This window comes from Stylophora pistillata, chromosome 8 (genome assembly GCF_964205215.1).
Source record: "Stylophora pistillata chromosome 8, jaStyPist1.2, whole genome shotgun sequence".
Classification (NCBI taxonomy): domain Eukaryota; kingdom Metazoa; phylum Cnidaria; class Anthozoa; order Scleractinia; family Pocilloporidae; genus Stylophora; species Stylophora pistillata.
Window position 1 is genome coordinate 13,929,425 of NC_142526.1, and position 12,866 is coordinate 13,942,290.

At 39.4% G+C, this 12,866-nt stretch overlaps 1 protein-coding gene and 1 pseudogene across 1 annotated transcript; one reads left to right on the forward strand and one right to left on the reverse strand.

Moving 5' to 3' along the window:
- Positions 1-1,673: 1,673 nt before the first annotated feature.
- LOC148725121 (uncharacterized) lies at positions 1,674-2,849 on the forward strand (annotated as a pseudogene).
- A 1,260-nt stretch (positions 2,850-4,109) lies between these two features.
- On the reverse strand, positions 4,110-12,850 carry LOC111335714 (DBH-like monooxygenase protein 1 homolog). The gene is made up of 14 exons (XM_088729961.1): positions 12,482-12,850; positions 8,940-9,086; positions 8,634-8,804; positions 8,438-8,521; positions 7,807-7,989; positions 7,553-7,655; positions 7,239-7,402; positions 6,995-7,070; positions 6,722-6,807; positions 6,307-6,345; positions 6,082-6,141; positions 4,918-5,045; positions 4,646-4,778; positions 4,110-4,359 (listed from the first exon to the last, which is right to left on the reverse strand). Exons 1-14 carry the CDS (start codon positions 12,749-12,751, stop codon positions 4,201-4,203), a joined length of 1,803 nt encoding a protein of 600 aa, XP_088586087.1. The 5' UTR covers positions 12,752-12,850; the 3' UTR covers positions 4,110-4,200.
- Positions 12,851-12,866: the final 16 nt, after the last annotated feature.

The window sequence follows — 12,866 nt, forward strand, 5'->3', positions numbered from 1 at the left end:
TGAGCATGGCTCCAAGGGCTTTAATTTCTTTTCTCGAAGTCTAGCACACATGATAAAAACATAAAATAAAGATCTAACAAAATCACTAATAATTTTTACATCAATCAATAACGGATATAAGTTACCAGGGAAAGGGTTTGATTTTGTAAATCATAGCATGTTATCTGCTAAAATTTTTAGCAGCTAACTCTGAAACCCTGCAAAGTCAATTGGTAAGACAACTTCTCGCATGAGCATGCTAGACAACAGCGCATTTCCTGTAACAATTACAAATGTGATTGCTGGGCTGTTAATAAGGAAACCATGCAAGGAAACGCAAGCAGTTCTTATCTTTTAAAAATTGTTTTGAAAGACCTAGACATCGTTGATAAATTGGTACTCTAGCCCAGACGTCTCTACTACAGAAACAAAGGTGATCCTTCTGTAAGCATGGTTGAATGGTTTTTGATATGTTCCAAAGGAAATAACAAGTCATGCAATCTGAGTTAATGTAAAGAACTAATTAATGAAGTAAAGAAGAAAAAATTAAATAAGTAAAGAAGATAAGTAGCAGCAGCATTCAGTTCAATCCACTGAAATGTTTTGTAACTTGGATTTTAAGACTTGAGCGACAATGCAGAACAAGAAACTGTCTATGGCCTTTGACCAATGAGCGAGCAAGAATTTCTACAGTTATTGTAAAAATATAAATCTAATATATAGATTTAGCCAAGCCTAAAAGCAGAGCTCCCAAGTTCGTAATATTAATGATAACATCAAAGATGTGTATTTGCCAAGACTCGCCTGAGACACCCCTCCATTCGTTTTGATAGTCTCCCCTACCCTACCCGTGCAATCTGAAGGCACCTATGTACGTACGCTCGGTCAGTCACGTGACAGCCAAACGAAAAGAGGTTGAACATATTCCATGGGTATGGGGCTCTGCCCCACGCGCGCTAAGCGTGCGTAGGAGCCCCGCTAACATAACTAAAGCAAACCGCGCGCTCTGATTGGTTAATTCAGCATCTACTATTTGCCCATGGGTGTATGCTGCTGACGTGTGTGCTAATGTTTCCAAAGCAAATGTTTTGAAAGACATTGTTTCCAAAGTAATGGCCGACGTCCCTTCTGCCAGAAATGCGAAACTGTCTTCACAGTGGTCTGAAGATGAAAAAGACAGTCCATCCTTTGACCTATTTGGGAGCATTTTTCTCGAGCCACCTGCAAAGAGATTCGCAAGTTTAAGTGAAAGGACACTTGAAGAGCTTGTAAGTGAGCGACACTCAAAAAAGACGAAAGAAGTCACAAACTGGTCTGTGTCAACAGCTTATTTGAAATTCATTAATAGGCTTTACGAGAAAGAGCAAACAAACTAAATATCTGAAGACCTATTAAATATTTAACAATTGTTCCTGTGCGAACCCAATGAAATGCTAACGGGTAGACAATGTCGACGAAATTACATTTTCAATTTGCTGTTTTCGCGATTTTAAAAAGCGCTTACTCTGATAACAGATTAAAAAAAAAAATTGAAAAGTTAAATTCCATTTCAAACCAAATTTTGATAGTCCATTTCTATTTGTTATTTTCAGCTTGGTGTTCAGAAAAAAAATTCAAACCCCGCTTGAAGCGATGAAAATCGGTCAGCTTTATCAAAATCTACGCAGCTTTTGTGTAGAAGCGAGAACTAAAAAATGAAGGAAGGAGATAACTGTAGATCGACCTTACTGGGTTTTCGTTATTCGATAGAAAGATACCTAAATGCCCCACCATTTAGCAGAGACCTAAAAATTTCAACTGACCCAAGATTTGCAAGATCAAACCTCAAGCTAGATGCGCAAATAAAAAATCTAAAACGAATCGGCAAAGAAAATGTCACGCACAAACCTGCTATCTAGGAAGAAGACCTCCAGAAGCTGAAATCAAGCCAAGTAATGTCCTTATCGTTACCGCTCTCCTTGCTGAGAAATGTTTGGTTTCATGTCGTCCTGTTTTTCTGCAGACGGAAGTTGAGGGCAAAGAAGCTTGACAACGAACAGCTTCAAGTTTGAAACCGATGCGGCTGGAAGAAATTATGCAACCATGAGTCACCATGAATTATCAAAGAATCATCCCGGAGGACTAAAGGACGTTGAAAGCACAGAAAAAGAAGCCAGAATGTATGAGACCAAGATGACGGCTACAGGGCCCTCGAATTGTTTCTCCAGAAGGTACATCCAAAGTGTACTGCGTTTTTCCAGTATCCGAAGAAAAATAACATAGCTTAAGATGCCGTTTGGTACGAACCACGACCGCTTGGAATAAACAGCCTCGCCAAAATGAGGAAGACCAGCAGCGAAGAAGCACGTTTATCCAAAGTCTGCACAAAACATTGTATAAGAGCCACTGCCATCTCTCTCTAGTCCAACGCAGGGATTTCAAACCGCCACATCATGGCCATTTCTGGACACTGCAGTGGGCAGTTTCTTGTGGGCTACAATTCGCTGCCTTCGACCTCCCAGCTCCATAACTGCAGCCAAGTCTTTTCGAGAGCCTTTTCTCCTTCTTCCATCAATCCCAGCCAGCCATCAATCACAGCCAGCCATCAATCACAGCCAGCCATCAATCACACCCAGCCATCAATCATAGCCAGCCATCAATCACAGCCAGCCATCAATCACAGCCAGCCATCAGAAACTTCTCAGCAATCCACGTCGTTCCAGGCCAAACAAGTGGCAACGAAATCGCTCTTCGGCGAATGCACTATTCAAAACGTGCAAATTGTTTTCAACGGTTCATCCTCTGAAATTCAGTCCATCTTTTAAAATGATTTTGGACGGTTGTCAAATTTCTCCAGTTTGTTCATAGTTCTACCGAACTCTTTCACCGGTTGTTGGATACAGACCTTCTAAAAAGGATTTTGGTCGATATTTCAGGAAACGTGATTAAACTTTATCAAGTTGCTGGTGTGCAGTCGGTTGTTATGAATGAATTTCCGCGCGCTTGTTTTCGCTTGTCAAGTAAGACTACACGAACATTTTTTTGTGATGCAGCTCAATAAAAGGACTTCTGTTCTTCCAATGTATCAATGTTATGTTATAATACAAATAATGAACGCCATAGCGGGCAGTATTGAGTCATGGATGCACTTGGGAGTTGTGCTAAGCACTCAAGAAGCTAGAGTCGCACTCGGCTATCGCCTCGTGTGACTCTTACGCTTCTTTCGTCCTTAGCAACCTCCCGCGTGCATCCATAACTCAATAGTGCATGCTATTGACCACTTTCATAAATGGCTGCCCGATTGATATTCTTTTGTTTAAATTTAAATTAACCTTTCTGGCCTCGTTCTCCAGTTCAAAATTCAAAAGAATGCATTATCTCAAGCGAGGCTAGTGAGGCTAATTTGAATTTAAACAAAAGAATATTAATCCGGCAGCCATTTATGAAAGTGGTGTATAGCGTTCACCATTTGTTAAATGAAATATAGAAAGAGGTTTCTGGCCAGGGCGTTGGGATTTATCAATTTCATTAAGTTCCCAGCTAAAGTATGATTTTCCATTATTTTCTCTTGATTCAGTAATTATGGAATATATTTTTTAACTCACATATTGGTGGAAATTACTAAACCTTTCGGAATACAGTCAGTAATAAAAAAATTTAGACAGTTCGGTTGGGTGTGTTTTCCGCTGTTCACTCGTACAGTCTTTGTTTTCGTAACGCTTCGTTAGAATTTATTTATTTTGATAAGTTCCATTTCCTTTTTAAAGAAGCAGTTATAATTCATGCGGAAAGGCTTAACAATATAGCGTCCGTGTCTATTGCAGGACATTAAATCACTTCGATTGGTTTGTCTGGGCGATAAGAGTGGAGCGTTTCTTTAGGGTCAAAATGGCCCGGCAAAATAACAGAGCCAAAATCAGATGTGCCGTTGCTTACGGTACATCTGTACTCTGGTGAAGTATGATCTTTCGATCAGTAATCAGTGTGCAATACATTGAAACTTCATCAAAATGAACGTTAAGATATTTTGTATCAGCAATCATATGAGACCGTGAGCAAAATTCGTCTATTCATACAGCCTTCTTTGTGAGCCTCCGATTTTTTTTCTTTTTTTTTACAATGAATGGGAACCATGAACACGTGTGCAAAAATCACCAGAACTAACAAACTGTTTATTCATTTCTTTATCTTGTCTATAAAACAGTTTCTTTTCTTATGCGTAAAAAAAAAGCTTGTCAAATTTTACAGAAACATCAAATACACCGTCAGCAAAGAAAGAAAAACAACACGAGAGGAATTCACCATGGCAGAAGCACCAACTAGTTGGTCACACTTTGACTCTTTTGGTGGCAGAGAGCGGGTTATCTTCGGCACTGGCAACCTGTTTTGGGGTATTTTTCCCTGTTAAATACGAAAATAAATTGATTAATTGAGCTACTGACGTATTTTTAAAAGAAGGCCCACCAATGAACCTACGAGAAATATAATAAAATAACCAGGAGTCCTCCGAAGCGTGTTGAGGATGCGGCAAAACGTACTTTGTTATTGTCAAACGGAAAAAAAAAACTTGAAACATCTCGGCTTCAGGCTGTCTTTCTTAACTTCACTTTTTCACCTTTTTGATGGTATCGGAAAATTTAAGGGAATGATCATTTTATGACATAACCGAGTAGGAGGGTTTACTTACCCAAAGACAAGGTACAAGAAATGTTTCAGCCTCATCGTATCTCCTCTGCAAGTCTCTCGCCATTTCTCTTGTCCAAGTAAAGTTCGCACCAACAAGAGGATTAGACCACCCAGACGACACGTTCAGGGACGGACTGCCATGTAATTCAAGCAAACAGTAATCAAATAAATGAAGAGTCGCTAAAATGAATGTTCATCCAGAAGTTTCCTGTCACTATCCTTTAAACTCCAATTCTGAGTTATGTCCACTGCTGATTAGGAATATCTACTCACATGTTATTTCTGATGAAGTCTTGTACTGGGTTTCTTTGAACACTGACGCAATTCAATGTGACATTCGTGACTTTTGGATAGTAAAACAAGAAGTTTAGGCACATCTCTTGAGAGGTTGATATCCCACCCTAAATATATGAGGCATAAAAAAATGATTAAAAACAAACAAACAAAAAAACCACCAATATCTCGCAGTGTGGGGACTCGCGCAAAGATTTTAGTCATTATACGATGCTGGTACAATGACTGTCGGAGAAGCAGTCGCCTCATATATGAAAATTCCGCCCAAAATCGTCTTCAATTATTTTAATATTAAAATATACGATATACGATACCCAACTTCTACCCCGTAACTTCCCCTTAAGACCAAAAGAGATTCAAGAGCTTACTGAAGGTACAACATTTACGGGATTCCCTGAAGTATAACAACTACAAAACAAATCAGAAATCATCCTCAGGAAGGAAGACAGAACTAAGGGTCGCCAATGTCGTGACTAAAGTAAGCGACCGCTAGGTTTCCGATAAAATACAGCCGATTAAAGCTGTTGACGCGCTTCTAAAGATGTTGAACAATAAAGAGCTATATGAGCGTGAATAGTCATATGTGTTATATCAATTTTTATTACATCGCTCGCAGCCCGTGGGCAAGATGAAGCGAATGCTGTGTTTTGATTGGCTAGCCGAGCGAGCAAGATGGGCCCATCTTGCCCGCTCGGGATTGCCCGCATTGATCCCGCGCATGAAAAAAAATAGAACTGGAAGTACGTTCGCTATACTCGGACAATTTCGGCAGGGAAACGCAAAAAGCGGAAGAGGATGGTCAAAACAAAGAAAACAGAAATGACTCTCGTGAGTTGTTGTGCTACAAACACAGTTGGCTCTCTTTCCCAGCTCTCGAAGTAAACAAGTCATTCTTAATTCTTAATAAAGTGAAATCTTTTTGCGATATAATAAATCCTTTATTAACCAAGCTTGTTTGGTCAAGATGGCTAGATATTAGCCTCGTTCTTTCTTCGCATTTTTATGGACCTCGACTTCGTCTCGGCCCATGAAAATACTAAAAAAGATCTCGGCCAATATCCAGCCAGCTTGACCTCACGCTTGGTTAGTAACGCGTATGTCATGCTGTCGGATTCAAAAATGCATTTCGCTTTGTCAACTTACCACTACAAGCTTATCACGGTCCATAGTCTCATATTTGCAGTAGTGAATCAAATCATCTCCCTGATGGAACCAAAAAAAAGTATATATGTTTTGGAAATGTTTGATCTACAGGTTTCACTGTCGATATGGCATTTGGAGCATATATATGCTTTCAATATTTTGTTAACCCTTTTTGATACGTCAGTAGATTTTCAACTATTCTTAAAATTAAATTGTGGCTCTCACCGGTTTTATGTGAACCTCCTTCCTTAAAATTTGTATGTCCTGCGAAAGGAAAGTTCATGTGTTGTCAGGGTGTTTTCTTTACGGATAATAAGATTAAGTAGCGGATCGATTTTTTTATCTGATTGATAGGCTAAAATCAAATGAAGGACATAGGCGTGATTATCCCGGGTTATTATAGAATAAACTGTGTATTCTTCTGCTCTTGTATTCAACGAAACTTCGGAACTTCCAATCCTTTTGTCAAAATTTCTGTTTCTTTTTGTCTTTTAGAAAGTTTCAAGAATAGCCATGTAGGCCTTCTTATGCTCGTCATTAGAAGTTAACAAATTCATCAAAGAATACAATAAACGTGTATACATTTTAAAGCAAACTTAGTGAAATAGAGATAAAAGTAAGCGTTAGTTGATTCATTTACCTGAAAGTTAAAATCATAATTGTCATCTCGCACAATTTCAGGTAATTCGACCCCGTTGCGGACATGTTTTGTCCATGTTGCACGCCCTAATGTTAGATATAACAAAATGATATTAACGATTGTAATCTTAATAAGAAAATCTATGGTCTGATTTGACATAACCAACCGCGCAGCTTTTTGTTTGAGGTAACAGTGAGTTCTTTTTAGATTGTATGCATCAGGAATTCGAAGAATATGAAATTAGATTCAAGTAAACAACAATGATAGACTAACCCTGTAGATGAGTGTGAAGGAAAGAAGCAAAAAGCTTTATTCCTTTCTCTGGTAGTGACGTCGACTCGAACATTTTCTGAAAGAAAGGGTGGAGGCAGAATAAATGGGAAAAAAATCGCTTAAGTGGAAACACATTTCTGCATAACATTTACATCAAGTGTTTGTGCAAAATATCTTTCGATGTGAAATGCTGACATAAGCAGTTTCCAGATCTCAAAGAGCAAATTATCTGACAGAATATTACCTGATAACACTCTTTGGGACAATATCCTTTAGTTAACCAGGATTCTTGTTTTGGCGGAATCATCATATATGAGGAGACTGCTTCTCCAACAGTCATTGTACCAGCATCGTACTCACGGAGGTGAGGAGTGTAGTAAAAACGAACTCCCGAGTTGTCTTTGCGTCCTTCGAAGCAAAGTAATGATTGGGATGTAAGAACGCAGGCCAAGAGTTTTTTTTTTTTTTTTTTTTTTCTTAAGCTAATAGAACCATCAAGAACGGCACAAAAGCTGTTTAAAAGCAGCTTGAAATGAATAGCGGGACAAATTCACTGACCTTCAATGTTCTCTGGATTGTCATAGTGTAGTTCGAGAACATAATTATTTGGTGAATCTTCTGTTCCAATCGGGTAACCAGTGTGCGGTGGATAATAAAATGCCTAGAAGTTAGATAAAATAGCTAATAAATGAGATCACTAATTCTGCCTCGGTGGGTTTGCAAGTTAAATATAAATAGCTTTGATATGAATTTTAATTTCAAGAAAATCACGGTCAAATTAAGGTAGAGAATCATAAACCAAAACTGCTAACCTCGCCCCCAACTCCCCATGCTGCCACAATATCTGTAGAGCCGTAACACTGTCTTATTGGCATGTTTGGATCCTGGCAATCATACCCAGAACCATAATGGCTGTCATTGAAGTTCCCAGGACATCCGTAGACTACAAGATGATGCACGATGCCTTCGTTTCCTGTTTTGACTACTGGCTCAAACTGAAAGATGATTGCAAGTTATTCACTGTGTTGGTCAGTTATCTCAGGGGAAGCATAAAACGCCATATAAGGGAAATTACAAGCGAGAGGGGCTAGAATGGATAGCAGCCGAAAAAGCTTCAAAACTAGTTCAAGAAAATACAGGTAAGAAACAAAATGTTCAACTTACAGATGACCACTATCGATTTGTATAAAAAACGACCAAGCGGTTTTGTGAAAGTGAAGCTAGGGGGTCAACTCTGGATGAGAAAGACAGGGGTGACAAATACAACAACTGTTAAATGGAGGGTTTTCTCGTTCAATCGAGTCAACTTAAGTTCAAATGAATACCAAACTGACCTATAGGATGACATGGTCACCATAAAGTTAAAAACAGTGACAACATCAAAGACGATGGCAAAGAGACTGACATCGATAAGCCAGTAATGAAGTACATGTAATGACAAACCTTTGTTATGTGGTGTTTTCCTTTGATTTCCGGGGCCTTGACAAGAGAACACCAGTATGTTGTAAGCTTTTTGGGGATTGTAACCTATAATAGGACGATATTAAGGATTAAATTTGTAACAGAGGCTCGAGACGGAGGTAAGTTTTGGTGACGAAATGATTAACGTCTTGTAATCGCGATCAAGAGCAGCGCTCACATTATAACTGAAAACGTCAAATTGCTTCCATCCTTTCTCATTCACAGTTTTCTTGTCCAAGTTGTTCAGGAGAAGTATACTCCTCGAACCCCGAAAGGTATGTCGCTTGATGTCATCCTCAGACTTTGGGTCTTCTGTGTGATAAGCAAACACGACTTTTGTAGTTCCTTGCTGAAAGAAACATTGAGAACAAAATTGCATTCAGTTGCAGCTCTTTCATGCTCAAATGGAGAAAGAAAATTTTGTAAAGTCAAACAAATTTGAATGAAAAGAATATATGTTAAATGCTTAAAGCGGGTTTTATACCTCGATATTTCTGTCTTTAGTATCACAGGTGTTAAACTTTCTTTTAAACTTCAACACGGTTTTGCCCCCTGATTCCTCCCAGCCAGTTAATTCGTAGTTGTTTTCACTGTCCAGTGGCGGTAGACTTTGTTCATCAGCAAAACGATCCTGATAAGAGAACAGGAGTGAAACTTTCTTTTTATGCATGATAGTGAAGGACCAAATGGTTGCTTTCAAGTCACGGTGAATAGTGCGGTTCATGAAAGGACCGCATCTGTAAATAGAGTTGTAAAATTGAGTTGGATACACAGTGCTTAATTAAGAGTTATGCACGGCGTAAATTTCCCCAACTCCTCGGTTTATCATCGGTACTGTACTTTCGCCCTGATGAAGGGTTAACGCTCGAAATGTCAGCTTTGAAACTCTTTACGGTGGCCAATTTACATTATAATCTAGTTGATAAAACCAAAATTACTTTGTTACTGCCACCGACGCAGCACCACTGTTTCAGTTTAGAAACTTACCACCTTAATTTTTTATCAACGGTACGCATTTACAATGGCTACCCGAACAAATCATTCACCCCAAGCAGCTCCCTCACAGCCTCGTTAATCTGTGGAGAGTCAATGGACTGCTGCTTGAGGATGTGAGGGGCGACGCCACAATACTGCATCTCTACAACTTTACTTACAACATTTCCAGTGTGAGCCTCTGAAACGGTTACTAGTCGTTTCGTACCCACGGTCATTTCTTACCCAGCCGTTTCGTACCCAGTTAAGTCGATTCGTACCCAGTCAGCTAAGTCGTTTCATACCCATACTAATAAAGCACGTTTCCATATAAAGTAAGTTTAAAGTAAGTTCGGTTTCTTATTTTAAATAGCAATATTACCTGCGCTAAACAATTTTGTTTACGTGGCTTACGTCACTCCGTGTTTTATCTCATTCTTTCCTAAGCCATTCGGACAAATATAACACCACAATACTTGGTAAAGGATACCGAGTCGATGAACCGATTTAAAATCTTTCCCTAAGTAGCGTTTACCTCAGTGAAACCAACCTGTTTCATGCTGAACGAAACTAATTATAGCGTACTCTCCGAGTGCATTTCGATCATTCATCCATCGACCGTGGTCATAAGAACAATTTTAGCAGGCGGATGTGTGGCGTGATATGAGGTAGTTGTCACTCTCAATGAATGAGGGCCCGATCATTTTATAATTATTGCCAATCTGAATGATCTAATTAAGAAACTCGCCATTCGCATGAATCTTCCGATGAAAAATCCATTTTGCGACCACGTAATGATATAATAATGCCCTTTCGAACACTGCTAAAAAATTCCTTGCTCGCCTATAGTTATATAGAACAGTAAATTCAAGGAAAACGCCCTGTTCAAATTTCGTTTTCCTATTGCGGAGAACGCTCTGCAAACGCTACAGGCAAACACAAGAAAACATGGTGTTCGTAGCATGTTTCCCGGCGCCCAGAAAACTCTTTTGTTCATTCTGTTTTCTTTAAAATTTTTCAACACTTATCCAGCGCGAGTTGTCAAGTTTTAATATGTATAATACGTATGATGCACGACCCTTCGCAGTAGATAGCGCTGTTTATGCAATAGCGAAAATCCGACCTGAAAAAAATCAGGCCTGTACGGGATTCGAACCACTGACCTCTGCGATACTGGTGCAGCGCTCTACCAATTGAGGTAACAAGGCAACTCGGAGCAGGCCGTTAAGTTGATTCATAATAAACCCGTGATGATAAATCAGATATCTGATTTATCATCACGGGTTTATTACGAATCAACTTAACGGCCTGCTCCCAGTTGCCTTGTTAGCTCAATTGGTAGAGCGCTGCACTAGTATCGCAGAGGTCGGTGGTTCGAATCCCGTACAGGCCTGATTCTTTTTTTCAGGTCGGATTTTCGCTATTGCATAAATAGCGCTATCTACTGCGAAGGGTTGTGCATCATACGTATTTAATACCGCAGTTCAAAATATATGAACTTCATATATTCATTGAATACGTATAATGTCTCTCCCTTCCAAAAGAGTTAAGGTCATCTCTTTTTTCTGATCGAGAGCAAAGGCTGATATGACAAAACAAAAATTGTCCCGACAAAAATCAAGGGACAAATGTTGTCATGACTAATTTTTGTTTCGTCTGTTGCATCCGCATCAAAAATTTCAAAGCTGTCAAATTCCGTCAGTGTAACAATAGGATTAAAGTAGGGATTGTTTTACATCAGGTGACCTTACCAAAAAGTCACTTGTGTGCAACAACCGAGCGATGTCTGAGAACACGAGCTCTCAATATACATGCATTGAGTACTGAGTTAAGCTTCTTGTGTCTTGTTATTTGTAATCTTGCGGCTCGTTACAGTCAGCGCCTGATCTGCTCATAAGACCAGCCAGCACAGTTTGCCAAAGGATTCCAACTCCAATTTCCAGGGTTTATCCTAAGTCGTTTAAAGTTTTCGAATGCCCGGGTTTTGCGACAAAAGCCAATTATCGCCTTTCTAGTAAACTGTCTTCAGTTCATTCACATGCTGGTCGATTTTGTCTAGTTAAAGGCCTATCCGCACTAGTGAAAAATATGTTTATTTTGACAAATTTTCTGTCATCACTAACACTTAACAAGTGCGGATGGTTTGTCACGACTTGATAAAGTTTCAAACGCACCGCCGACAATTTTTGTCCCGGGTAAAACCTTGGCGAAATCGACTAAATGAACAAAACCGTGATAAACTTGTCCATCATCTGTCGTAAACGCCAACACTAGTGTAGTAATTGAACTGAGTTCAGTTTACCAAATGATTTCAGTAATTGTTTTTCGTTGCGAAACCCGCGGATTTTACAAATTCAGAGAAATTAAGATGAATCTTGGAGTTCAAATTGATATGAATATTAAAGTCGCCACTTTTCTGAGCAGGTTGAGCGGCAGAATATCCCACCTTAAGGTGGAGTGATTATCCAGTTGCCACTTTACTAGTCCAACAATGAAGCATTAAGAGATGGCACAAGTCTAAAAGTGACCGAATTTGACAGCTTTGACAGACAAAGGAGACAAAACTTTGTTCTGACAAAATTTGTCCTTTGATTTTGTCGTGACAATTTTAGGCTGCTAGTGCGGATAGGCCCTTTTTACCCGAGACAAAAAACATTTTGTCGGAGGTGATTTGAAGATTTGTCCGATTCAGTATAACTTTTCAAGTCACGCCAAACCCTCCGTGTTTGTAAGATATTGGTGATGACAGAAAATTTGTCTGAATAGACAATTTTTCCGCCTGTACGGAAAGGCCCTGATCCGTGTTTTTGTTTTGACTCGATGACATTGTGTCAAGCCACTAATGTTCCAGCGTAGCAAAAATTAACGTGAATTGATGCTTTTTCGATCTATTTTATACAAGATTATGTAAAACGCTGACGGCATTTTTCAAACGTGAAATTTAGATGTTCTTTGATTAACGTAGCTTTCTTCGGCTTTAATCCGCTCTACTCCAGAGTGTCTGTGGAATGTTGACCGAAAATGATTCAGTACAATGTTTATTTATTAACCTACCGTCAAATAGCCTTTGGAGTCCTTTACCCATCCGATAACCACGTCGCTACCGACCATCTTTCCATTCCCTGACGAGATTCCGAAACCTACCCATCCTGTAGTTGCCGCCTCAACAGCAAAAGACACGGTTTCTTGATCCCAGTCGACCGTCCAGTACAGCTTCATTAACTCTTTTGGATCCAGAGCTGCATAGTGAGCGTACTCAGTAGAGAGAACAGCGGCTCCGGCTGAGACTAGAACTGATAAAACCACGACCCTTGAAGGAGACATTTCTTTTTAAGGCATTCGCGCTTAATCGTGACTAAACGGTTAGCAACTGAAAGCCCAGCTATATATATATGACTCAATGCAATCTATAAATAGCACATTACAAACGAACTATTTC

Excerpts from the sequence above, each read along its gene's own strand:
- LOC111335714 (XM_088729961.1), bottom strand. The coding sequence starts at position 12,751 with ATGTCTCCTTCAAGGGTCGTGGTTTTATCAGTTCTAGTCTCAGCCGGA. Across the intron at positions 9,087-12,481 it reads ACTCCAAAGGCTATTTGACG|GATCGTTTTGCTGATGAACA; the intron begins GTAGGTTAATAA and ends TTCTCTTATCAG. Across the intron at positions 7,071-7,238 it reads GTCCCAAAGAGTGTTATCAG|AAAATGTTCGAGTCGACGTC; the intron begins GTAATATTCTGT and ends CCTTTCTTTCAG.